We start from the raw sequence: 24833 nt of genomic DNA on the forward strand, positions 1-24833 counted from the left end.
GGATATTATTTTTGGTGATGTTACACTTTTTCAGTCAGCTCTGAAGGCAATCCAGCCTGCAGTGAACTGCTGTTCCGTGTTTGGGCATCTCCTGTGAAAGCAATACAGTGTGGCTGGGTTGCAGCACACGTGTTGCACGCTCAGAGCTTTGTCATGTATTACTTGTGTTTTAGTATTGCTTCTTGTGATAAATGTAGTGGCTATTTTGTCGTCGTTGTTCTGATTGCTTTTTACTGAAACGTTTATAAGATGTCGTTTCTGACCTCTTGCAATTGAAATACTTTTCTTTCTCCTGTGTCTTGAAGGTCTCTTTAAATTACTGATCTGAATCAGATTTTCTTCTTCTGTTCAGTTCTATTGCTTTTGATGTTCAGCTTGTCATAGTTTTGGTTGAAGTGAACAAAGGCTCATCCTTACTAGATTTTTGACCTTGACATTTGTCCAAATTGTAGGTAGTCAAGGGCAGACTGCTGACAGGAGGACCTCTTTGACCTCACCTGCATTTTGAAGCTGCTGAAATGCTCCTGTAGCCGTATGGTGAAACAGCAGGGCGCAGATTTGTCTCCAAACTAAGCCACCACAAAACGAGTTACTTGTTAGGGACTCTGCCATTTTCCCAGTATGATTTTGACTGAAGTCAGGGCTGGAGGCTGGCACGCTGCAGCTCCTGGTGATGGTGCTCTGGGCTGCATAGGATGAGGTCCAGAAGCTGTACACGAAAATGCAGTGTCATTTGTTCTCTTGCCTTGACACCTCTTCTTGGCATAAGCGAGTGGATTTTTGCTTACAGTACTGGTGATGTGTTTTTTGTTTCCCAGCTGTCTTTGAAAAGTTGTTTGGTATGCACAGGGAGGCCAAAATTACTTTGTATAAACCACCAAAGGATAGCATAGAAGTATAGTGCCAAGGTAATGGCTGCTCAGATTGCTATTAGTTTTATGCCCAACATTTATTAAGTAGGAATGTAATATTGAAGGTAATGGGAAATGACTCGGTGCTAGAATTGGTTCTGACTTAAAAATTACTGATCTGTAGAGGATTCATGGTTCTTGGAGGGTATGTTTGCATTTGGTTCTCTTAACATTTGGATGTGTGATGGCTGTTGGTTTTTTTTTAATTGCTCCTTACCATTTCTGCAATAATTTCTGCAGTAGTGCTCCATAAAAGCAGTGCTTTTTATTTTTTTTTCTGAGTGGCATTACTGGGCGTGTTTTGAGTTTAGGAAGGATTATTATTTAATCACTTCAAAGTGCTTTGTTGAACTCACAATGCATATGCTCCATGTTACATACTTGACTCTTTACTTTGCCATGAGAATGGTTCTACTGCATAAATGGAGAGGAGAAAAAATGACTTCTTGGCCTCGAGCTTCTGTCCTCAAAGTACGTGTTTAATTATATACATTGAGCAGACTATTTCTTGGAAAGATATTTAACAGAAGACCTTCTTGTCATTAACTTCAGTGTTTCCAATTAAAACAAACAAAACACAATGAAACCAAAACAAAGCATACACTTAATTTGAGGCTAAGTTGGAGGACGTAGTACATTAACGAATCTTTATTTAAAGCTCGGTGTGAAATTAGGAAATCTTGGGTTTGGTGCCCTTGGTCATTTAACTGAAATGCATTTGGTGTCAGTTTATTCCGAAGCCACAGGTCTTCTCTGGGGAGTGGGTTTTCTTTGAAGGCGTAGCAGCACTGCTGAGCTCCTCCTTGAAGTGGGCTGGCTCTGTTGGGCTCTGGCAGAATGGCAGCGTGGTTGGCAGGTGGTGATCCTCTGTGGCTGGGTCAGAGGGAGGAGGAGGTGGGAGCTGAGCAGTGTTGTCAGAATGGGAAGGAATAATCCCAGAGTAGCAGTCCCTCAAAAAAAAAATTTTTTTTAATTCAATAGAGTCACCACCATGATTTGTAGGAATGGTGTTTCCTTTGTAAATGTTTTGCTTCTCAGCAATAAAGCAATTCCAATAGCAGTCTTTAATGACAAGCAGTTTTTGAACAAGAACCTGGCTTTTTCCAGTAGGAGCAACTCATATGGTAGGTGCTGTTAGCAGCAGGATCATTGAAGGATTCACTGAATTGACACACAGTTTTTGTAATTGCTCGATTCCAGAAGTTCTGGATTTGGGGTGAGGAAACACTCTTTGTTGCTCGATAGCTCATTATGAACAACAAAGCAAATGATTTGAAGCATGGGAATGGCTCGTTAAGGCATTACATATGTGCTGATGTCTCACATAAGTGTGATGCATGTAGACACAGTACTCAGCACGCAGTGCTTCAGCATTTTTAGGGGGTGGCTCTGAGGATACCTCATACTGACCAGCTCTGGAGGTTTAGAATCCTCTCTGTGCTCTTTGAGCTGAGCTACTCAAAGCATTCACCTTCACATGCTTTGCCATTAGAGGCCTCTGGACAGGGTGATCAGTCCCAGACTGTGGCATCTCCGGGGGTTTTCCTGATGCTTCAGTTCCTGCAGTTTCATTAGTTGTGCATTTTTTATTAATTTTAATTCTATTGCAGTTCTATTATAATTAATTATAATTAATTTTGTTTATGGTATTTCCTTCTGAAGGGAAGAAGAAAACCTAGCTCAGGCCTGAGAATTCAGCTGAGACAACGATTCTCTCATCTCCCCCCTTTTCACTCTGTTCTGAAATTGGTTTATGACTCCAAGCTTGTCTCCTTGCTATCTACCCAACCCATAGCATGTTCTAGAAATTAGCAGTGGGATGTAACTGTTTAAAAAGTACAGGAAAATCCTGTCCTTTTCAGCTCTTGCATAACTTGGAGAAGAGAGCAGTGGTTCCTGCTGAGCCTGGTACACCAGGGAGGAGATAACCTCGGATGTCTGAGCTGCAGCAATGGGGCAGGAGCAGTTCTTGTAGTCCTTTCTTGTACTCTTGATTTTTTTGGAGGAGGAACGGGAGGAAGCTGTCAGTGTCTCACTGTATATTTCCTGTATGTTTTACATCAAGTTCTGCAGCTGTGGATGAGGTGCATGTAGTGTGTAAGTGGTAATGAGGAATATAATCTCTTTTTCTTTGTGTGGAAAGGGGGATTAATGACAACTTGCAGCTGATTCAAGCTTGTCGCAAAAGCAAAACTTAAGCTTTTTTTGTTGTTGTTTTGTCTAACAGGCTGGATGGAAAGAAAATCATGCAACGTTTATGAATGAACTGAAAAATCTGCAGGCATCAGGACTAACAACCCTTGGTCAGGCACTCAGATCATCTTTTGACTTGTTAAATCTCAATAGATTAGTGTCTGGAATAGACAACTATGGACAGGTAACAAATCTGTCTCATCTTCCTCTTTCTCTATGTGTTTCTAAATCATATGAGGGGAGGGATTTCGATGGATTAAGTATATATTTTTTGGTTTTTTTCCCCTATTTTTTTATGTTCTGTTGGATAAGTATTTGTTAAAACTTGAAAGTTTTTATTTCTTACTGCATGTTCTGATCATACCGTGAGATAACACTAGCATTTTTTTTAATGTTGAACTTTAAAGTAGCAGTATAAATAACTCAATCTGTAGGCAGTTGCTGCACTAGTGGATGTACACTGGATGGCAGCAGATTTTATTTTCAGTTTCATTTTATCTGTGGATAATATTCTGCCTTTCTCTTTTCCGACATTTGGAAAGTTCAGTTAAAAGTATTCAGTTCTTGCCCTACTGTGCAGTACTGATTTCACAGAATCGAAATACCATGCTTTGGTGGAACAGAAAAGTTTGTAGTTACTACTGGAGGAAAAAGATGAGTAATTCTAAAAATGTGATTAGCAAGTGTCAGTGCACATGCACTTTGTAAGTAGCTCTGTATGGCTCTGCACTTGCTGAAAGAGAACTTCAGGACTGGTTTGATAAATTGTTCATCTTATTGTATGCTTCATAATGACAACAATATTAGTCTGCAACTGAATGTCCTGCGCTTTTGTCTCTAGGGAAGGAATCCATTCTTTCTTGAACCATCTATTTTGATTACCATCACGGATGGAAACAAACTGACGAATACGGCTGGAGTTCAAGAGGAGGTAAACTGCCATTAAATTCTTTTAAGTTATGATCTTGCAAGTTGGTGCTATGCTAAGATGGATATTATTTGTGTTTTGGGTTTTTTTTTGCAAAGAGTACTTCTTTTTCATCACCCTCTTCTACAAAGAAAGAAAACTGGGTATGCAGGTATTGCTCAGCCCCTAAATTCATAGACTATATGGATTTCCAGGCTATAACTTAAGATAAACTAATGGATAGAAGAGAAATGGGGTCCTTTTACAGAGAAATGGATAACATTCAATATTATGTTTTTGGATGGCTTGTCAAATACTTGAAAAGATTCTTAAATGTTTCTTTACCAGCTTCATCTTCCTTTGAATTCTCCTTTGCCTGGAAGTGAACTAACCAAAGAACCATTCCGTTGGGATCAAAGACTGTTTGCTCTAGTGCTGCGTTTGCCAGGAGCTGCATCTGTAGAACCAGAGCAGCTTGGGAGTGTGCCTACTGATGAATCTGCTATCACGCAGATGTGTGAAGTTACAGGAGGTAACTGGATTTTACTTTGCTTTGATTTACATTTGGCATTTGTCTTAAAACATGCATGTGATACATTTTTGCTTTAATTTTTCTCTCACTCAGAATTACTCACTGTCTGCCTGAGTCTTTGTGATGCTTTTTGAGCTTAGTTTCCTGTAGAGCAGCAGAGCTTTTAAAGAAAGCCATGTTCCATTTTCAGATGTACTAGATGTGAGAGGGTTCCCTCAGTGCAGCAGTGTAGGAATGATTGAAAATGTCTTAGATTGTCCTTCCAGAGATTGGCCTTGCTCACTCATAGGATTTGTTACTTACTAGCATAAATTTTGAGTTGAGAGGAAGAGGTATTACTTACTGGGATATTAATTCTGCCAATTGGCTGATAAGTTAAACTGAATCTTAAAATAATGAATTCTGGAGTTTGTTCTTCAAGATCATCCTCAGAGTTTTTGTTAAATAGTTTCTTGAAAAAGTGTTGCATGGGCTGGGAAGTTTGGGTTTGTATTGGGGTTGGTTAGATTTGGATAGACAAAAGCAGATGGACTATACAGAGTTTACAAAATCAGAATTTGTTGAGGGCATTAATAAACTTGGTCTTAATCCAGCCTGATTTAGCTAGGAAAAATCTGAGCAGGTTTTTTTATTGTATTTGTAAAGCATTTTACATCAATTTCTACTGTAGTTGTTGCTATTATTTTTGATAAGGCTGAAAGCCTTGGCAGTGTGACTTCATGTAACAAAATATCTTCCTTAAATTGCACAGGAAGAATAGGAAAGCTTTGAGTAATCTTAATGCTTTCTTTTGTAGGTCGTTCTTACTGTGTTCGGACTCAAAGAATGTTGAATCAGTGTTTAGAATCTCTAGTTCAAAAAGTCCAAAGTGGAGTTGTTATTAACTTTGAAAAGTCAGGACCAGATCCAGCTCCTATTGGAGAAGGTACAGTAATTGTTTTTTTCTGCTGATGTTTAAAAAACGAAGTCTTCTTTGTGCATTCAGATGTCCTTAAGTGTCTTTGGTTTCCTTCCTACTAACTTTTCACCATTGCATACAGGATTTACCACAGGCCTAATATAGTCTAAAAAAGTGATAAAACTGTAAAGCTTCAGTGACACAGCTCTGTTTGCTCTTTAAATACCCCGGATCACAGTGGATGTACTTTTTTATAACTTTCGAGTTGTGTTTGTTTAGTCTTGTCTTTGCTTTTTTGTTTCCCAGTATTAGTTTGATTTTTGGTGAGTTGAAGTGGTGGTGTGTGTACGTATGTGAATGGCTAACCTCCCTGCTTGCCAGCTTTCCTGTCACTTTCTTCACTTCTTCTTTTGAAGGCTGAATGAAGTGACAGGGGGGAAGTGAGTATTTAATGAAAGTGCTAAAGTTTGAATTAGTGCTGTCAAAACTTGTGTATAAATGAAATAAATTCAGGAGCAGTGTATTTGAGTCATTCTCTTAACTGATCACAAACTCCTGAACGTTCATAGCTGCAAGTGAAGAAGTCTGTGCTAAGAACAAGGAATTGATCTGCCAGCTGCATGTAAAGTGCATGACCAAATAGCAAAATGCATTCTTAACATGGGACAGGCTTTTAGCTTTGCAGAATTCATGGCTGAAAAGGTGTGAGCTGTGACCGTTTTGTACTTAGGAAATAAGGATATTCCTGGAATGTCAGAAGCATAAAGCTTTTAGGATCCTCTGAGCATCCTAGCAGAGCCTGTTTTTAACTTTGTTTTCATTTTTTTGTTTGTTTCAATCACTTATTTCTTGTTTTATACATTTTTTTCCTCCTTTTGCTTAATAAATATCATTTGATTGGAAGTATGCTCAAGGCTTTCCTGTAGGGCCACACAGGACAGCACCTCAGCAGATTCTTGGGTCTCTGGTGGCCCAAGTGCTCTCGTGTGGCAGAACAGCTGGTGAAATTGTTTTTTTTCTCCTTTTGTCACATTTTAAATGGTGATGTACTGTGAATATGTGTGCGTGAAGATACTGAGAGCTTCTGCCTTTACATAAATTGAGGAAGTCCTCAACGAGAGATAAATTCGGTGCAGGTTAGCAAAGCTATAGAAATCACTGTGTATATAATGCAGAGGAACAAAAACTAATGGCAGTCTGGAAGGTGCAGCATTATTGGTCAGCAGTCTGATGCAGGTCAGTGTAGTAAACTAAAATATTTGTAAGATTCTTTAAAAAGTTGATCTCCTTTGTGCCATACGCATCGAAGAGCAGTCTTTGAAAATGCATTCTGAGATGCTGTGCTGCTACAAACCACATTGCAGTCAAAGTGGAGGGAGCTCTGTCCTGCAGTGCACTGGCAGATGACACTTTTTCTGTGAACAGTGGGGATAAAGTGCTCTGAGACTGCTTCCTAATCAAGAATGTGACAAAAGCTGCTCCTGTCAGAAGCATTTGACTTTTCCATGATACTTTTCTCCACGTTCGGTTTCCATGAGTGGCGATGTCAGTCACTGAACTTTGCATCCCACAGAGAAAGACTGTAAATGCAAGCTGTCAGTCTTTACAGGTGCAGCAGAACTCAAATGGTAGACTTGCTATTACACATCAGATGTATGTCCAAGTACTGATCTTAGACAAATAGCATTTTCCATAATATGAAACTACCCTGCTGCACTAATTATCTAATGGTTAATGTGACAAGTGTGGAAGGGTAGATGGACAAATGTTACCTTTTTTTTTTTTTTTTAGATTATGTGTTTTACACTTAATGTAGCTTTTTTCAGCCACTGACGTAAAAGATCTGTGTCTTTGAAACAGTTGTGATGAAGCACCTTATTGGTTACTAATACAGAAATTTTGCTGGAAGACAAATGCATGCCATGTAGCTTTTTATTTTCTTTTTTTGTTGTTATTTTGCTTTGTTTAAATTTTAGATGGACTTGTTGATTCATCCAGGCCCATCAATTCATTTGCTTCTCAACCGTGGCATAGTTGTCATAAACTCATTTATGTACGGCCTAACCCCAAAACTGGTGTTCCTGTTGGGCATTGGCCAATCCCAGAATCTTTTTGGCCTGATCAGAATTCACCAACACTGGTAAGTCAAATAAGAACTGAAAACAAGGATTGTACACCTAATTAAATGGATTGAAAATGAATACAGTTTTTTTTACGTTCTCTGTTTACTAGTATGATCTGACTTCACCTTAAAAGGGCAATTAAAACTATTTTTAACACAGAACAATATAATGTAGGTAATGTATGCTGTTACTTTCTGTCTGAAAGATTTGCTTCTATATATATGGTTGGATAGTTGGGTAAAGTTTTTAAAAGATAGAGAATTGATCTACAAATTCCTTCATCATACTCTCCAGATTTTAGCTGGAGTCTTTATAAGATATGTTTTGGGTGGAACAAGGAGAGTTTGTTATTGCTGAGGATAGACCTTTATTTTTTTTCTGATTAGTAGTACTTCATGTATGGACTCTCCCTACCAGAAAGAATTAAAACAGAAACAGAAAAGTTACCCATTCAGAAAATAAGATAAAACCAGCATTAACTTCACCTTTTCTCACTAGAATGATCATGCATTTGGATTGCCTTAACAGGTCTCTCTTTTGTTAGGCGTGATCTGTTCCTACACTTAACAAGTGGTCTCAGTACCTTTCCCTCCCCTTTTTTCCACCCAAGAGGAATAAAAATCAAACTCTGCAGGGAATACCTTGATAATATTGCTTGCAAAGTGAGTGGTTTATCGTTGCAATTGGAGAACAGCAAGCTGGAAAGTGGAGTTGGAAGTTTTTAAATGTTACTGTAGTCGGGGTTGAACAACACGGAGACTCCCAAGTATAAGACACATAGCTGAATGTTAACCATATTTTTCTCTTGGTGGGGAAGAATGAGTTTTTTCTTTAAGCTAGAGAAGTACTTAATATTCTGTTGTAGGAGCATGTCTCCTTTTTTGAAGGAAACTCGAAATGGAGTGTTCAAATGTAAAGGATAGTGAAAGGCATACTTATGAATCTTTTCTTTCCCTAAGAGTCAATTTTCTTTTAACCATAAATACCAGATAACAGGTATGTTATATTTCTCCCCTTCCTTTTAGCCTCCACGCACAGCTCACCCTGTTGTGAGGTTCTCCTGTATTGATTGTGAGCCAATGGTAATAGACAAGCTTCCTTTTGACAAGTATGAGCTTGAACCTTCACCCTTAACGCAGTACATCTTGGAACGAAAGTCTCCCCATGCCTGCTGGCAGGTACTTGCCTTTTATTTGATTCTAGAAACGTAATGAGTATCCTAAAGTGACTGTACCTTGGTTTTTGTAAGCCTGACAGTTTTGAGGTCTGGTATCAGACTGCAGTTGATTGGAAGAAACGTGTCAAGGTTTCCATTACCTTCTTTCTAATGGAATTATCAAAAGTTAGAATCAGTGTTCCCTCTACAAGTTTTGTGATCTCATTTAATTCTGTTTCTAGGTCTATTTAATTTTGCTGAGAAATGTGTCCCTCAGGATCCACTCTTGGATATATTGAAATTCTCTGTAGGCTTCCATTTGCTTTTGGAAAAACCTAGTGCTACTTTCCATCATAGTTTCGATGTTGATTAGGTAACAGTTTTCACTCAGTAGTTGGAACTGCTGGTGTGAGTTGAATGGAAGGTGTTGATTTTGACTAGATTGGCCTTGAAAAGGCCAAAGTTCTGTTGTTGGGATAATTTGTGATACTCTCCTTTTGTGACTTGGATCTGTGACTTGTTCCTGCATTCTCTGTACAGTAAATGCGTGCTCATCCTGATGCGTGCAACCTTGAACTTGTCTGTTCTTGATAATTTGTTGTCTTATTGCAGTTGGATTCAGACTTCTTTAAATGGTGTATGGTTGGTATTCTTCATGGTCTTGCAATACAGTGATATCTTCTTTTTTTCTTCAGGTATTTGTGAGCGGCAGTGGAAAATACAGTGAACTTGGCCATCCGTTTGGGTATTTAAAAGCAAGCACTACTTTAACCTGTGTAAACCTCTTTGTGATGCCTTACAACTATCCTGTTTTGCTTCCGTTGTTAGGTAGGTAATACCTAACCTTGGACTGCTGATGCAGCTACTTGAGAATAAAAAGAAAATAATTAAGAAGTGGTTAGTGTTCTGCCTTAGCTTGAGACATTATAAAATAATGGAGATTGGAGAGTAGAGAATGTTGCAAACTCTTTAATATTAAATTTGGGAGGAGAGGATTTTCATACCCCCTCTCCCTTTTTTTCTCTCCAGCAGAGGAGGAGAGCTACCTGCTTCCAGTGCATGTTTGATGCTGTTCACCTCCTAGACACGTAGCCTCTTCCTTAACCTGGAGTAAGCTTCAACCTCCATTCTTTTCCCTCATTTAGGGTATGGTGTATCCAGGTTTTTCAGTTGCTCTAGTAGCAGCTCATTTTTTTTTTCTTTTTTTTTTTCTGGAAGATCAGTTGCAGTGTTATGGGTGTTGGGAAGAGGGAATTCCCTGGTGCTGTTTAGAGCTGTAAGAAAGAATAGAGCAGTGAAACAGCCTACGGTTCTTCCCTGCCCAAAGGACCAGTGTTTATCATCTCATGATGAACTTCATTTCTACAAAAGAGATGATATGAAATGGTGCTATGTGAGTAACTGCCATACCAATCGTGGCTGCTGGGGTTCTGGCATAAAACAATGGCAGAAAGTTCCCTGTTTGTTACTAAGTCTGTAAGCTACAGATATAGGATATTTAATTTCTGTTTTTGTGGGCATATTTAGTGATACAAAATAACAGCAGAAATCTAAGAGAGTTAACACAGATTTGATTCTTACTGTCTTGCACAAGATTGTTGTGTTTGGTTTTGGAAAACAACTTGGCAATGCTTTTTTCCTAATCTGATTTTAATCAAAAAGAAGAGAAATCTGCTTGTTGAAAGAGGTGAATTTGTCTTACATAATCATCTCTTTAGCCTAGCAGCTTTTCCAAAGTGTGGAAGCAGGATGCTTCCGGACTGTGTTAGTATTTTCTGTACGCTGGTGGCTTCTGAATTATTGCTCCTGGGCCATTCACTAAAAAGTCATCAATGATGCCAAAAGAATTTCCCTGCTTGTACAGTCTTACGTTCAGATCTTGTTCCAGGGCGTTGTTTATCCTTGGTCTCTAAGGCATGGTTTGTAGTGGTCCATGATGGAAGGATGTAAACTATCATGTTCTGTGATTTCTGTCTGTTTCTGTAAGAGTGGATTTGTAGTATGTTCAACCTGAGGAACACTTCAGGAAGGAGAACCTTTCACAGAAAGATGCTGAGGTACTTCAGTGCCGAGTGTGTTTGGTTAACAGGTTACAGAGATTTCCAGATTGAAAGATAGCTGCAGTAGCAAAGCTATTGTACTTGAGATGTTCTTCTGTTTAAATCAATTGTACAGCCGGATTCATGCAGGGAAAGTGAGGGAATAGAGATGGATCTAAGCAGGGTGCTGTGTTCCCAACGTGTTTCTTGGCTGGTGTCACTTGTATTAGTGGGATGTGATATCTGCCCTTGGAGGGCTGCAGAAGCATCATAATGCTCAGGGAATCAACAGGGAGTGCTTGTCCAGGAGCAATTTCGTGTGGGTAATGCCTTCTTTGGCTTATGTGGTGCAAGCTATCACAACTGGACAGTTGTCAAATGAACTGCTATGGTAATTAGGTTCCAGCTGAACTACTAAAATTGAATGCTTGTTGACCATTTTCTCTATCTTTCACTCTCTCTCTGTTTTTAAGTTGTTCACTGAGTTAGAAAGTGCATCAAGCACCATTATGTGGCACTGGGTATAAATGATGTATATTGGTATCTTGCTTGTCATGATTTGGTGGTTCTGTGTATTGGTCTAGAGTGGATAAAAGACATTTGGAGCACAACTTGTACTAACTGATCTGTCTGTAGTCGTACCTGTTCTCTTGGAATTGTTACAACCTGTGGTCCTTTCCTAGTGCTTTCTGAATGTCATCTTCCCAATGATCCAGTGCTTTTGGCTCTCTCTGAGTTTAGAAGAAGTTAAAAGAATTTTGTATCGATTTCTGGACTATATGAAGTAGTATCTAAAAAGCAGTAGGTTGGATTAAAACTGCTTTGTGAAAATATTATATCCATTATTATAATATTTAATACTATTATAAAATATTATCCAAAGGGTTTGGATTGATCTGTGAGAGATAGTTAGGTGAGTTACTGTTTCCTTATTTATATAAATGATTGTGTGCAGCCCAGGGCATAGTGAAAATAGTACATTTCAAGTGCCTGCATTGTAATCTGCTGACTGTGCATGTCTCAAACTTGCAATAGAGGCAGGTAAGATACTAGTGATCTTAAAACTTGTGGCCATGTTTATCTCTGTGACTTTCTTCCTTTTAGAGGAAGCTCATGCTGTGGGGGAGGCTCTCATTGCAGATAAGACAAGTCTTTGCTGAAGCTTTGCTTAGATTTGAGAACTTACTTGGATATAGCAACGATTGTGGGTAGTTGAGCCATTGTGCATTGTGAACATCTCTACTGTTTAAGAGAGGCTGTGCTGTCAAACTTGAGGGATTATATGCTGGAACAACCTGCACACAGCAAGATGTGGGACAGTAGTAAAGCACTGATAAGGAGTTTATAGTGAAAGCTGTTATAATCAACTTGTAGGATTTAAAACACTAGAATGTGCTGTAACGCTGAACGTTTTACAGGATTTCTAATGTTTTTCATTTTCAGTTTTGGGAGAGAGATATAGTTAACTTCTGCTATAAAGAGCTAATGGGCTTCTAAGACAAGAATGAATATTGTTTTGTATTTGCCATATGTTGTGATACTATCACAGGTTCCTTTGGATAATGGTACTAAGCATGTGCTATATTGAGATTTTAAAGGGAGATCTAATTTAGCCTCTCAAACTCCACCCTCTTTCTTCAGGCCTGGAAAGAGAACAGCTAGAACATCTGTAGAGTGTTTTTGATGTGCAGTACAAAATTCATTTAGATTAGAAAATCCCTGTAATTAAGTATGGTTTGACTGTGAGAAGTCGGAAAATTGTATCTTAACATCTGTTCCATTTGTGCAGAATACTATGCAAGTCAAATTTTCTTCCCCAAATACGTCTTCCTGAAAGCTCCATCTGGACAAAACAATTTCCTTGCTGCATCTGTCTTTTTCACACCCTCCTCTGTGCACCTCTGTCACCTGCAGCTCTCTCCACTTAATTTTTGGACATCCCTTTCTGTAGTCCTGACTTTACTTCACTAGGCTCACTTTGCCAGGATTTTACAGCTCAACTAAGGAGAAACTTGATCTCAGTTGGTAATTTACAATTTCACTTGATTAATTGCAGGACACTGTGTTCACCTCTGTTTAGAGATTGCTGTTGTGGCTTATAGCATGTGCAGCAAATAGCTGCGTGCCTTAACTCAGTGATTTTTAAACAGCAGTGTGCACATCTCTAGGGCAAGCACGGTATTTGTAACATGATATCCAAAGGAAATAATCCGTATGGTTGCCCCTCTGTTCCAGGGCAGCAGTTTTTGTAGCTATTTAGGCTCTCTTGTCTACATCTTTGGGAGTTTGCTGATCTAGCATGAGCTGGCAGTGGTGCTGAAGGTACTCCACTCCCTCTCCTCTTTCAGGGACTTGGTTTAATCACATACAGGGAGTCCCTGATGATGCAAGAGAGGCGAAACTTAACTGTTGCACCTTCCGTGCTACCAGTAGTTATGCACAGTATTTTGAGTCTGGCATACCTTGTAAGTTTGTCTGTAATGAAAAACTGTTCTGGAGTGTCTACCGAAGCTAGGACTGGAGGTTCAAAAATCTTTCATATCTAAGGTTAAGAACAGTTTCTGTGGGGAAGGCCCATTGGGAGATGGGTGGAGGGAGAAGAAGAGCTGGGTGGGGGAGAACTTGGCAGTTGAATTTGTGATAATGCTAATATGCTGGGACTATGTAAACAAAACCTTCTTCTGTTGTTTTCCTTGTTGCAGATGACTTGTTTAAGGTACACAAACTTAAGCCAAATCTGAAGTGGAGACAGGCTTTTGACAACTACTTAAAAACAATGCCTCCTTACTACATACTGGTATGTTCCTTTTCTCATTTTGTTCTCCTGGGTATAATAATGGCTTATGTGAGCAGAACCCTGTGCACCATACCTTTTCTTAGTAAATCTTGTTGACATAATTACAGTGAAATTTTAGGTATTGAACATTTTGTTTTGCAGAGGTATGTAGATCAGGTGTAACATTTCCAAAAGAAATTAAATTTTCTGGTAGTATTGAATATTAGTAACAGTATCAATATAATTAAATGTGTTTTCAACTCACTGTATATTAAATGAGCTTTGATCTGATATACTTTAGATTGTAACCAAATTTGGCATCATTTTTGTAACTGGGTAAGAAAAATGCCAATTTGTTTGCTCATTAATGTAACTGCTAGATCTTCAAAAAGCTGATACTAAGAGAACTGGCTGGGCCAGATAAAGGGTGGTGGGAGGAACCATGTCACCTTTTATACGTAGCTTGGACAATGCACCTCAATATGGACTTGCATCATCCCGGCTATTCTGGTACTGAGCCTCTGAGGAAATTGCACCATGCCGTGTGGTGTCGTGGTAATGTGGCATAATGTCCATTGCAAGCTAGTTAGACTACCAAACTCATGTCACCTGTTATCTGAATAGACTTGAATTTTAGTTGCCAAAAGTGGAAAAGCTAGAGCACTAATCCACGTGCCTTAGCTTCCTGTAATTGATCTTATACAATTTTTTTTTAAAGACTTACTCTCTTACTATTGTGTATTTTGTTTTCCTTATAGCCATTAAAGAAAGCCCTAAGGATGATGGGAGCTCCAAATCTGATATCAGATAATTTAGATTGTGGACTTAGTTACAGTGTTATCTCTTACCTTAAAAAACTCAGCCAACAGGTAGTATTGATAAAACCTTTGCGATTAGAAGTGCGTTGATTATTTAGTTTGTGGTAATCTTATTATAACAGAGTTAATCCCTGTGGGAGTTCATATGGGTGTTCAGCATACGTTGTAATGGAAGATTGGGTGAGCGTTTGCACCACAAATACGGATGAATTCAGAGTGACTCTGTAGCCAGTGGCTGTGCCTTCTGTAAGCGGAGGGGAGCGAGGAGACCTCCTCAGCTGCGTTTGAAGTGTCTGCTGGACCTTTGCATTCCAAAGGTTATCACTAATTGGACTTAAAACTGCTCTTGCATTATTCATCATAGCTGAAGTCAGAGGCTTGCTCTGAGTTTCACATTTATTCCATGGATGCCTTAGTAATGTGTACATTCCAAACAGTGTACTTGTCCATGGGGAATAAGTTCATAATTTACATTTTATATCTGAGCTTCTTGTTTCCTTCAGGTCAGATCCATTATGTGTGTTGTGTCACCTGATGGAAAATAGTCTTATCTTTTCTTTGTCAGTAATGCCCTTTCAGGTGTAACTGTCTGAAAGCCATGCCTCCTTAGCATGAATGGTTCTTATAACAGTAGTTTAATATCTGGAAGTCAGTTGCAAAGCAGTGCAGCCCTTACAAATAGCAAAGAAAAGATCCTCCGCCTTAAAGAATGCACAAAATATGTTCCAAAGGCCTCTGAATGACCGGGCATTATTAGACATAAAACTTCCTGTGGTATTTTGGTAATGTAATGACACGCAAATTCTATTACTTGTCTGCAATGTGGAGTTGGAATGGTTTGAAATGGCTACTGTGGTTTTCACAGACATTGTCAGGACATGAAACAGTTCCAATCTGGTGCATGCGTTATAAGCTCCTATATAGGGCCAAGCAATTCCAGAACTCTGCTGTGTTTCATCTGTCCTTAAATTCAGAATCTCCCACAGACAGTGAAACAAATCCTGTAGAGGATGAGATCTGGGGGAAGTGGGTTGCGATCACCATGCTTAGTACAGTAGAATCTGAAAGAAAACTTCTAAGTGGAGAAGTAATGTGTTTTTAGAAGCTTAACATGAAGCAAATACATGCAGGTTGAACTACTGCCCTCTCTTACCTTGATGCAAACCTAGTACACACCTTAGTTATTAGGTTGTATCAAAATGAAATCTGAAATTGTTACTGTATCTGAGTACTGTTTTAGACAGAACTTGGCATTAACCTGAGGCACCCCACCTCCAGATAGTTCCTTGTTTTTTCCTTTTAGAAGTGATCTTTCAGGAGCACAGAAAGTCACGGACTTGCAGGAAAATCAGGGACATTCACAGACCACCCACTGGCATATAAATTTAGATACAGTGGCTAAATATTTTTTTCTGTATGCTCACACAGGAGGATTTTACTCTAATTTAGAAGTAGTCTATGTACTCCAGTATATCCCTGGGTGTAGGTAGCTCTCCCATTTGTTGAGTGGTTGGGAACCAAATTATTATTTTATTCTGTTAATGTTTCATACTGAAAGTCTGCCATGCTTGCTCATTCCTTAACTCGTGATGTGATTCCATTTTAGACAAAAATAGAGTCGGAACGGATAATAGGTTCAGTGGGTAAGAAAGTTCCACAAGAAATTGGAATAAAAGTGAAAAATCATTCCAGTGGCCTCTCCCTGGTACACAGTAGGGATTTTAAGCAACTGCTTCAAGGTATCACTGGGGAATCTCCACTGAGACTGGCGGAAATGAATGTTAAAGAATTTGCTGGCTTCCACATAGGACTCTTGAACAAGGTAAATGCTGTAGTGGGCTTAATGATTAAGCAGTTGCTTTGTTTTAAATGAGTAATTTGTGTGGACTTAAAATAGGAGAAGGAATGAAATACTTCTGCTGAATTTTGAAGAATGCATCCTATATTTAAGTAGTGACTAGAGTCCGTGCAATTTTTTGCATGTGCTTTTTGGACATAGTGTAGAGATCCCAGTCTTGAGCAAATATTACTGTGTTGTAAGTGATAACCTCTGCAGAAGTCAGCTAGTGTTGTCAGTCCAGAAATGAATGCTATTAGTTTTACTAAAACTGAAAGCACTGTTGAAAAAAATTGAGTCTGCTGTATCTGATTATGAAGATCTGAAGTTGCTTTAGAGTTTTTTTTACTAGTTCATGTTATTACAGTTCATAGAGAAACTCCTCTGTGCACGAGAGCTGGTGGGTTAACTGAAGGTTGTTTGTTTTATTATAAAACTAGGATTTGAAGCCACAGGCATTCAGGAATGCATATGATATTCCTCGTCGCAGTCTTCTAGATCAGCTAACGAGAATGAGAACCAATCTTCTGAAAACACATAGGCACATCGTGGGGCAGGATGAAGGTATGCTGCCTTGCCACTGTTAGTCATTAACAGTTTGGAAGAGAGTACAACTATTTAATTCGCTGAAGGAGAAATTTCTGTCCTGCATGTGGGGAGGAGGTGGACCTTGCATCTTGTATTGAGTCAATCATTGTTTTTTTCTAGACTGTGAAGGGGAAAGAATGAAACATTTGCGTTCTGTCAGGAAATATGTTGTGCTTGCTTTGACTTTTAAAAACAAACTTCATGGAAGAGCTTTCCCATACAATACATGGCAGTAGACCTGCTTTTATAGTGATGGCTATATGAGCAGAGGGGGACAGATGTTACTTTGCCCTAATTAGTTGAATGCTGCTGGTCTAAATTTGCAGTTGTTAGACTTAAACTTGCTAATTTTTCATTCTGATGCCAGTTAAACTTAATTTTACAAACCTTATTTCTGAAATTAATGTCTTCTAGTTCTTAAATGCTGACGCTTGTAGTTGAAATGTATGAGGCTTTTCCTGCCTTGGCTTTAAGGTAGACTACATTAAGATGTCTTGTTCTGCTGCAGACTGCCTTCATAGTGTTCCTGTTGCTCAGATGGGAAATTACCAGGAATACTTGAAAATGATGCCTTCACCCCTTCGAGAGATTGATCCAGATCAACCAAAAAGGCTTCATACATTTGGCAATCCATTCAAACAGGATAAGAAGGTAGGATGAATCTTACTACCTGCTGTATTGTTACTTGAAAGCCACCTGAATTAACCTAGCAATTAATTGGTAAGGCAGTATATATATTTTTTTACTTGTTTTAAATAGATATGTATAAATTTTTTTTCCTTTTTTTTTTATTTTTTCAGGGTATGATGATAGATGAAGCAGATGAATTTGTTGCTGGGCCTCAGAATAAGGTTAAGCGTCCTGGAGAGCCAAATACTCCAGCATCCCTAAAGAGAAGGCGTAGCATGTCACCACTGTTGAGACGGCCGCAGTCACCACCAGTTGTAACAAATCATGTTGGTGGGAAAGGGCCACCGTGTGCTTCTGGATCCCCAGCACATGTGAACCTCAAAGGTGTACCAACAAATAAAGGTATATTGAGTTTTAGTACAAATCTTTAGAGGAATGTCTATGGGAAAGAAAAAAAGAAGATACATAAGTTTTAATGTTCATTAGGATAGAATTTCTTCTGTTGTAGCTAAGCAGGCTACTCTTAGTGTTAATAAAGTCCTGAATGAGCAATCTTTTAATGAACTGTTTTTGAAAAGTTCTGAAAACTTTTGCCAAGATACTTTGGAGTTAGCAAGCATTTCATTTCAGCTTTTAGTTCTAATTTGTGTGTTCTGCAGTGGGGAAGGGAGAGGTCAGGAAGGAAAGTAAAAACGAATAGTTATGTTTACATACCTAATGCAGCAGAGTCAAGAGAATACTTCCAGTTGGTGGAGGTAAGGGAGGGAAGACTTGAACTTCTTCACTGTTCAGTGACAGAGCACTGGACAGGCTGCCCGGAGAGGCTGTGGAGTCTCCTTGTCTGGTTTCCTACTGCTGCGACCTGCTGTAGGTAACCTGCTTTAGCAGTGGGGGTTGGATTCTGATCTGTTGAGGTCCCTTCAACCCCCTGCAATTCTGTGATTGTGTGCATTTTAGTTTACTTAGAATTCATAGCACTGCAATAGGAGTACAGAAAATTATAACTTAATGACAATTACATCAGATGGTAGCTATCCTAAGGGAAATCTTCCTTTGATTGCCTTAATTGTTGAATAAAACTTCTGTAGGGAGTTACTCAGCACTGTCTGATAACTACACAGTACTTTAAACAAGAAGAGATATAGAGTAACTTCCTTTGCTTTTGATACTGAATTATGCAATAATAAAATGCATCTTTTTGCTTTGTAGACACCACTAACAATATTGTCCAAGATGGTAATGGGGAGAAGAAAGCAGAAAATTGTCAGTTGCTGGAAAAACAAATCGATGGCATATCTGTACAGATGGCTCCTTCTGTTCCAGCTGCTATGGGAGATGATGAAATGTTACCCAATGATTTAGACTCTCTGCCTGTTGAGTTCAATTGTTTAAGTGAAGATGGCTTGGATCACAAACCTGGTACCAATGCACTTGTTCAGGGGCCTCTAAATTACGGTGTGGCTGGAGACGACCAAAAACGGGTGATGGAGTCAACTTCAGAATCTGTGCCAAATTCCTTTAAAATTACACCTATGATGTTGGAGGGAAACAATGCTGATATCAAAATTAAAGTGATGAAGGAGGTTCGCAAACCTGGAAGAAGTAAGTTCTGTATTAGTATACTGAAAATGGGCTAGGAATAGAAAAGACTTCTTTTATGTAAGAAGGTGTTTTGAAAATACGTAGAACTTTAGATTTTGAACTATTTATGATAACTTCTATGCGAGCAGTAAGAGGAACAGGAAAGGAGAAAGGTCCTTAAATGGGAGGGCAGGTGAGTTGACATCAGTATCTGGTAAGATGAGTGACAAGTGACCTTGCTTTCCCTTTAAGCTAGATTAACTGTTGTAAGAAGTATCCTATGAAGCAACGTTCAGAGGTTTTATTTTTATAGGTGTTACCAATGATGTTATGAAACTCGATATTTCAGTAGTGGAAGGCTAACAGACAGCAGAGCCTCTCTTAGACTTCCCTTATATTGCAGTGCTCTTCGTATATATGTCCAGTGTAGTTTGTTCTGTGTATATCAGAACGTGTGATTGAGGGCAGAGATGTATGTAGCTGTGAGGGTGAGTGCATCTTGGAATGGGATGGAAAGGAATATTACAGCTAATAGTGCAAGGATATTGTATTATTTTGTGAGAGAGTGTAATTAATGACGGAATGCTGCTGTAAACTCATAAGAACTGAAGACTAAAATTTGTTTTCTTTTCTGATAAGATTTAATAATTCCCCAAAATCGAAATTGTTGTCAAAAAAAGTGACTTGGCACCTTGGCGTCTGTTACATACTCAGGATCAAAACCAAAATATTAGCCAGTAACTCCAGCTGATATATATGCCATAGGACTTGCCATAGGCATCATCTTTCAGTTCTTCTTAAACTGTAGATGTCCTTAATAGAGTTAGTTTTTCTACAGTTTAAACTGCTGAATATTTTTCTAATGCAATATCAAGTGGCAGTATTTAGTATGATGGAGTATTCTTAATTTTCTTCTGGTCTTGTGTTGCTTTCCCAAAACTTAGCATTTCACTGAGATACGTAATGCTTGTGGCAGACTAGTGCTTGTAGCATGCCTTGCTGCAGAGCTCAGGCAGGCTTGAAGGAGGGGATGCCTCTTGATGTATCAGCTCTAGTAATGGCAATATGTTTGTGGTGATTAGAGTCTTCTCTATTGGTCAGACCTAGCCTGCATTTTCCCAAGGGCTGATGTTTCTAGCTGTTGCTCATTTAAGAGAACCAAATTCTTCAAAGCCACATGTGAACACCAGATCATCAGTATCACTTCAGATTATGGACATCACCTGCTTTCTGTGCACAAAGCTAATACTGGATGGTTTTTTTGTTTTTGTCTAGCATGCATGCTGAAGTGTGAAACCCTGGGCTTTGTTTTTCCCTTTGACTGTGAAGAGTTACTGAACCTACATTTGATAATCTCTTTGAATTTTTTTTTGTTTTTTTTTTTAGATTATGAGAAAATCTTCTCTCTTCTTGAGGAGGTACAAGGACCTATGGAAATTCAGAAGTATTTCATTGAATTTGCCATCAAGGAAGCAGCAAGGTTTGTATAGATACAAATGACTCAGTCATAAGTTGTTACTTTTGATTATATTAATACATGATACAAATTTCCAGTACTACTACTTTGTTTTCCTATTTTGGCATAGTTCTATTTATAGTAGTGTAGCTATTTCAGGAGTCAGACTGCCCTTACAATTTCTGCAGTGAGTGATCATCAGCTGAAGTTCAGATGTAAAATAGAAAGATGGTGGCTACCAAAGAAAAACTCAGAGTTTGTCTGGGAATGGCAGCTGTGGGAAATTACATTTGTCATTCTGATGCCTCAAATAAGGGAAGCTCTTCCACGCAGGAGACAGAGAAGCTCTGGGAGTAGTATTTGTCATAGCTAAATAATACTGAGTTGTTGAAGTGTTATTTTTTGGAAGAAATAAATGAAATTTCTTTCTTTCTCTTCTTTAGGTTTAAAAAACGTGTCTTAATACAACACTTAGAGAGAATACTAGAGGAACTAGAGTTCAGCAGCCTACCCAACAGAGTTAATCATGTCAACAGCAGATAATAGTGTACCAGCCAGACGGATACGGACCAGGAATGAGTTTGCTGTGCCGCAGAAGAGTGGAAGAGAATGCAGCTGTTGCCGTCACCATCTTGGCAGTCAAATGATTTTACTGTCAGAGTCTGAGAAGAAGCAGTGGAGCTTTAACTTTACGAACCTCTATCGGCAGAAGCTGGGCTATAACCTTAAGGATTTGCTATGAAAGGTGTGGCTTTTTTCCTGTGGAGGGTGCTATTTGCTCAACAGGCTGAAGAAAATAACCATTGCTGCCCCTCCTGCAGGTGATGAGAATTTACTCATTTGAACACTGTCATTAGACATTTTACGTGCTGTAGGCAGCAGGTTGCACTAAATGGGGCACTGTCAAATGCACACACTGTCTGCATCGTGGAGAGATCCCATGTGTTCCCCAAAAAAAACCCTCCCAGAAACACCTGCACTGGTAATATTGCATGTTGCCACCACAGAGACAAGGGTCTTGTTCCTGAGAACTACTAGCCATGCCTTTAAACTTGAGATTCAGTGTAGATTGAGAGTAAAGAAACTGCTATTGTGTTAATGAAAGCTAAAGACAGCCCTGTGACTGTTACCACCTGATGGTCACTAAACAATCTACCTCAGACTCTCTTCTGTTTTGTCTGCAGACATTATGAAAGTGCACCTGAGGCTTCCCAGGTCCCCGACTTCAGTTCTCTTTCATCCTGTGAGGAGGACGGAGATTCTTCAGGTGGCCTTGGCACACGCTGTGCTTTGGAAGCACTAAAAGGAAACGCTTTTAAAAACGTGTATTTTAATGTTCATACAAAAGAGATTATTTTGAACAGTATTGTTACCAGATCACTAATTTGATATTTTAACTGTATAAATTTTTTTGGAACATAATGTGTATATATAAAATAAACCATTTTATTAATTTTTAAGAAGTGCTGATCTGAGGAGTCTGTAGCGGGCAGCATTGAGTTCCACCAGTGCTCTGTTAGCAACAGGCTGCTGATATTTTTGTAATACTGGTCTGCACGCCCTCAAACTCAGCTTATGGCAATAGCTGCAGAACAAGTTTGTATTTGTCTTCCAATGACACGTGCCCTGCAGTGCCTGCCCCATCAGTCAGCTCAGCTTGTGCAGATTTTTACTCGTTATTAAAGGCACTGAGTTCCGTCTCACCAATTCCTTGGTTACCTGAGTTGGTATCCTCTCCTCTATTCCTCTTTTGTCAAAAGGTAATCTTTATGTTCACAGAACAGGCAAAGAAGACTGAAGCACCTGCATGTAATTCAATTCTTCCTTTTAGCAGTACCAGTAAGATGCCAGTAGTAGGCGGCTCTTCAGATAACTCTGTATTTTCAGTTGTTCACATATGAAAACGTCCTCTGATCCTTTAATGGCTTTGTTTTAAAAGACAGGATGAAGCTTTGCTCTTATGAACAAGCTCTTTACGAAGTACTGCGAGTATCCTAAGGATTCTGCTTGACCAGCCAGCACAAGAGGCAGGGAAACAGGTTAAAGACCTGAACTTCTGTTTGTACTACTGTTTTCAGTACTAGCCAGCCTGTGAGATGTATTTTCTTCTCTGAAGCAGCCATATCCCTCTGGAAGAGGTGGTTTGACCATTGGAATTGCACCAGTGAGATCCAAAATGGAAATAAATTCCAGCAGCAGCAACTCTCTGTTACAGTGTTATGTGGATGAAGTGATGGAGGGCAAGAAATCACTGTAAACTATTCCCATAGTTGTTACTTATCTGTACAGTTGAACTTATTTTTAAAAGGTGCAGTAATTGGGGATAAGTGATCAGAGGGGGACTCATCTGTTCAGAATCATGATGTGGAAGTTGCTTGTCACCGCAGTAGACCTCCCATGCCTAATGTTGGGCTCTTGAGATGGAATTTATTTACAGTAGGTCAGGAGTACTGCGTATATGTGGTTTTAAAATGCTTAGTTATATGCATCAAATCACTTGTGGTTATGCTGTTCTCTAAGCAGTAGGTGATAAGAGGAGATGGGCTTCTCCTAGTTAATTCTTAATTTTCTTTCCTGATTCCAGGACAGCTACTTGATCACAGTGTGCCTGAGCAGAGGCTGAGTTTTAGCTAGTGGCCTTGTTTAGAATCTGAACATACTCTTTTGATGTGATTCAGTTGGCTGCCAAATGAGCTATAGGAAGATGGGAACCTTGTTTGGAAACTTGGAGTCAGAAAACGCACAGGAACTACAAAATCCATACGACTCCAGAGTGAGCATTTTTCCTTACCCCACCATTATTTGGTCTGAATAAACTGAATTTGGGTTTGAACATCAGAGAGGAAGAAGCTTTACACTGAACTGAACATGAGTCTTCGTAAGAAAGAAAGAAGGAAGACATACCACCTTCACAGATTGTTCGATGGAAACATGAAGAAAACTGTTCAGGGGCACACAGTCCTGCATCCCAAGTGGAGCACAAAATGAACATTGTTTGCTTAGGAAGCCAGTGGATGTTCTGAGACTTGTGTCATGGAGAATATTAACAGAATCCTTTGTGAAACAGAGAACCGTGTGTGATGTGGGTGGCAAATGCACAGAAAAAAATACAGCCATTGGCTTCCAGGTAGCACAGTTCGCTTTGATGTACAAGTGGGGCAGCCAGGAAGGGTTGTCCTGGTGTCAGGCCTTCTTTCTTGTGCATGGAGACAGTGACCCCTGCAGCTGTGTTACTGAGTGTGCCTGGTCAGCCTGTGAGCAGCAAGAGTGCTCCAGAACAGGGTCAGGAGACGGGCACAGGATGGGAAATGGAGATGTGTCTGTAGATGGAATTTGGGAAGCTGTATGTGCTTTGTTCATTCTGCATTTGTTGAGACCTTGTACAGGATTGAAATAATGCAGCACAGCTGAAGTGAAATATTCAGGGAAAATAAAACAACGAACCAGCAGCCGTGGTTTGCTGTGTTTTCCGTGAGGAGCACAAGGAGCATTGTTCAGCAATCTGCATTAACAGTGTATCTTCCTGCTGAAGGAAAAGCTGTGTGACACTCTGGAGTGCAGATATCTGTATGTGTTCTGCTTTTTCCACTTCCTAACCCTAACTGGGCACCCTCAGTGCTTATTGTCTTTATTCTTTTATAAACATGAGGAAGTTTTCCTCTTTCTAAGGTGAGCCCATAGCTGTGTTGCTCCCAGGGTCCAGTTGCTGATGGCAGATGGGTGCTTCTGTTCCCGTTTGGTGCGCTGTACATTTATGCTGTGCAGGGATGTATTCTTCCCCAGGCCTAGGCAACGTCAGGAAGTGATTGTCATCATCTGAAATAGCAGCTGGAGGGGCTGTTGCTCAGCTGTACTTGGCTTTGCAATGGTTAAGCAGTTTCATATCTCCCTTTACAGGAAACTGTAATTTATTTCTTTTTCCCTCCTGGTGTTTTCCCCAGCTCCTCTCACTGAGCTGGCTGGCTGAGACAGCAGCGATTTTGAGTACTGAATTTTTGTTTCTTTAATACCTGCTAAGAAGCTTCTGATGGGAAAAAGTAAGAGTGAAAATGGATTGCCTAATGGAAACAAAGCGTAAAAGTGTGTGAATCTGAACTGTAGTGCTTCATAGCAGCCAGCATGGCAATATCACACCTTTAGAAAATGGGCTTCGGAGTGATTGTCCTGAAGAATATCCAACTTAGTTAAGCTGAAAAGGAGGCCAAAGACACCTTGAATCTGACAGAAACAGCGTTTGGCAGAGACCTGAAGGAAGGATGTTAGTCACTGGGTTTAATGGAGCTACTACATTTAGGTCTGCTAAAACAAGCTCTGAAGTCTGTCAAGAGAAAAAGGAAGAAACAGAAGGATATTGCTTTGGGATCTAGCAAAAACTTGTGGCCTGCAGG

General features: G+C 39.5%; 1 protein-coding gene across 7 annotated transcripts in view; it reads left to right on the plus strand.

Annotated features, from left to right (window-relative positions):
* The window catches only part of LOC136044237 (integrator complex subunit 6-like), a 33020-nt gene extending 10378 nt beyond the window's left edge, over positions 1 to 22642 (plus strand). The window contains exons 3-19 of one of the 7 annotated variants that reach the window (XR_010621796.1): positions 3139 to 3288; positions 3946 to 4035; positions 4360 to 4543; positions 5340 to 5468; positions 7418 to 7581; positions 8590 to 8742; positions 9416 to 9548; positions 13462 to 13556; positions 14294 to 14404; positions 15960 to 16175; positions 16631 to 16754; positions 17287 to 17429; positions 17579 to 17810; positions 18618 to 19010; positions 20376 to 20469; positions 20889 to 21190; positions 21630 to 22642. Coding sequence is in view for 5 of the 7 variants with exons in the window: in XM_065729427.1 (XP_065585499.1) it covers positions 3139 to 3288; positions 3946 to 4035; positions 4360 to 4543; positions 5340 to 5468; positions 7418 to 7581; positions 8590 to 8742; positions 9416 to 9548; positions 13462 to 13556; positions 14294 to 14404; positions 15960 to 16175; positions 16631 to 16754; positions 17287 to 17429; positions 17579 to 17810; positions 18618 to 19010; positions 20376 to 20469; positions 20889 to 20988 (2511 nt within the window). In the remaining 2 variants the exon portion in view is untranslated. Of the gene's footprint in view, positions 1 to 3138; positions 3289 to 3945; positions 4036 to 4359; positions 4544 to 5339; positions 5469 to 7417; positions 7582 to 8589; positions 8743 to 9415; positions 9549 to 9749; positions 9831 to 9938; positions 10108 to 13461; positions 13557 to 14293; positions 14405 to 15959; positions 16176 to 16630; positions 16755 to 17286; positions 17430 to 17578; positions 17811 to 18617; positions 19011 to 20375; positions 20470 to 20888 lie in introns of those variants that run through there. The other 6 variants (XR_010621795.1, XM_065729427.1, XM_065729429.1 and 3 more) reach the window with 6 other exon arrangements.
* The last annotated feature ends 2191 nt before the right edge of the window (positions 22643 to 24833 follow it).

Source organism: Cyrtonyx montezumae, unplaced genomic scaffold (assembly GCF_038088225.1).
Source record: "Cyrtonyx montezumae isolate F1298 unplaced genomic scaffold, pur_monq_1.0 scaffold_11, whole genome shotgun sequence".
Classification (NCBI taxonomy): Eukaryota; Metazoa; Chordata; class Aves; order Galliformes; family Odontophoridae; genus Cyrtonyx; species Cyrtonyx montezumae.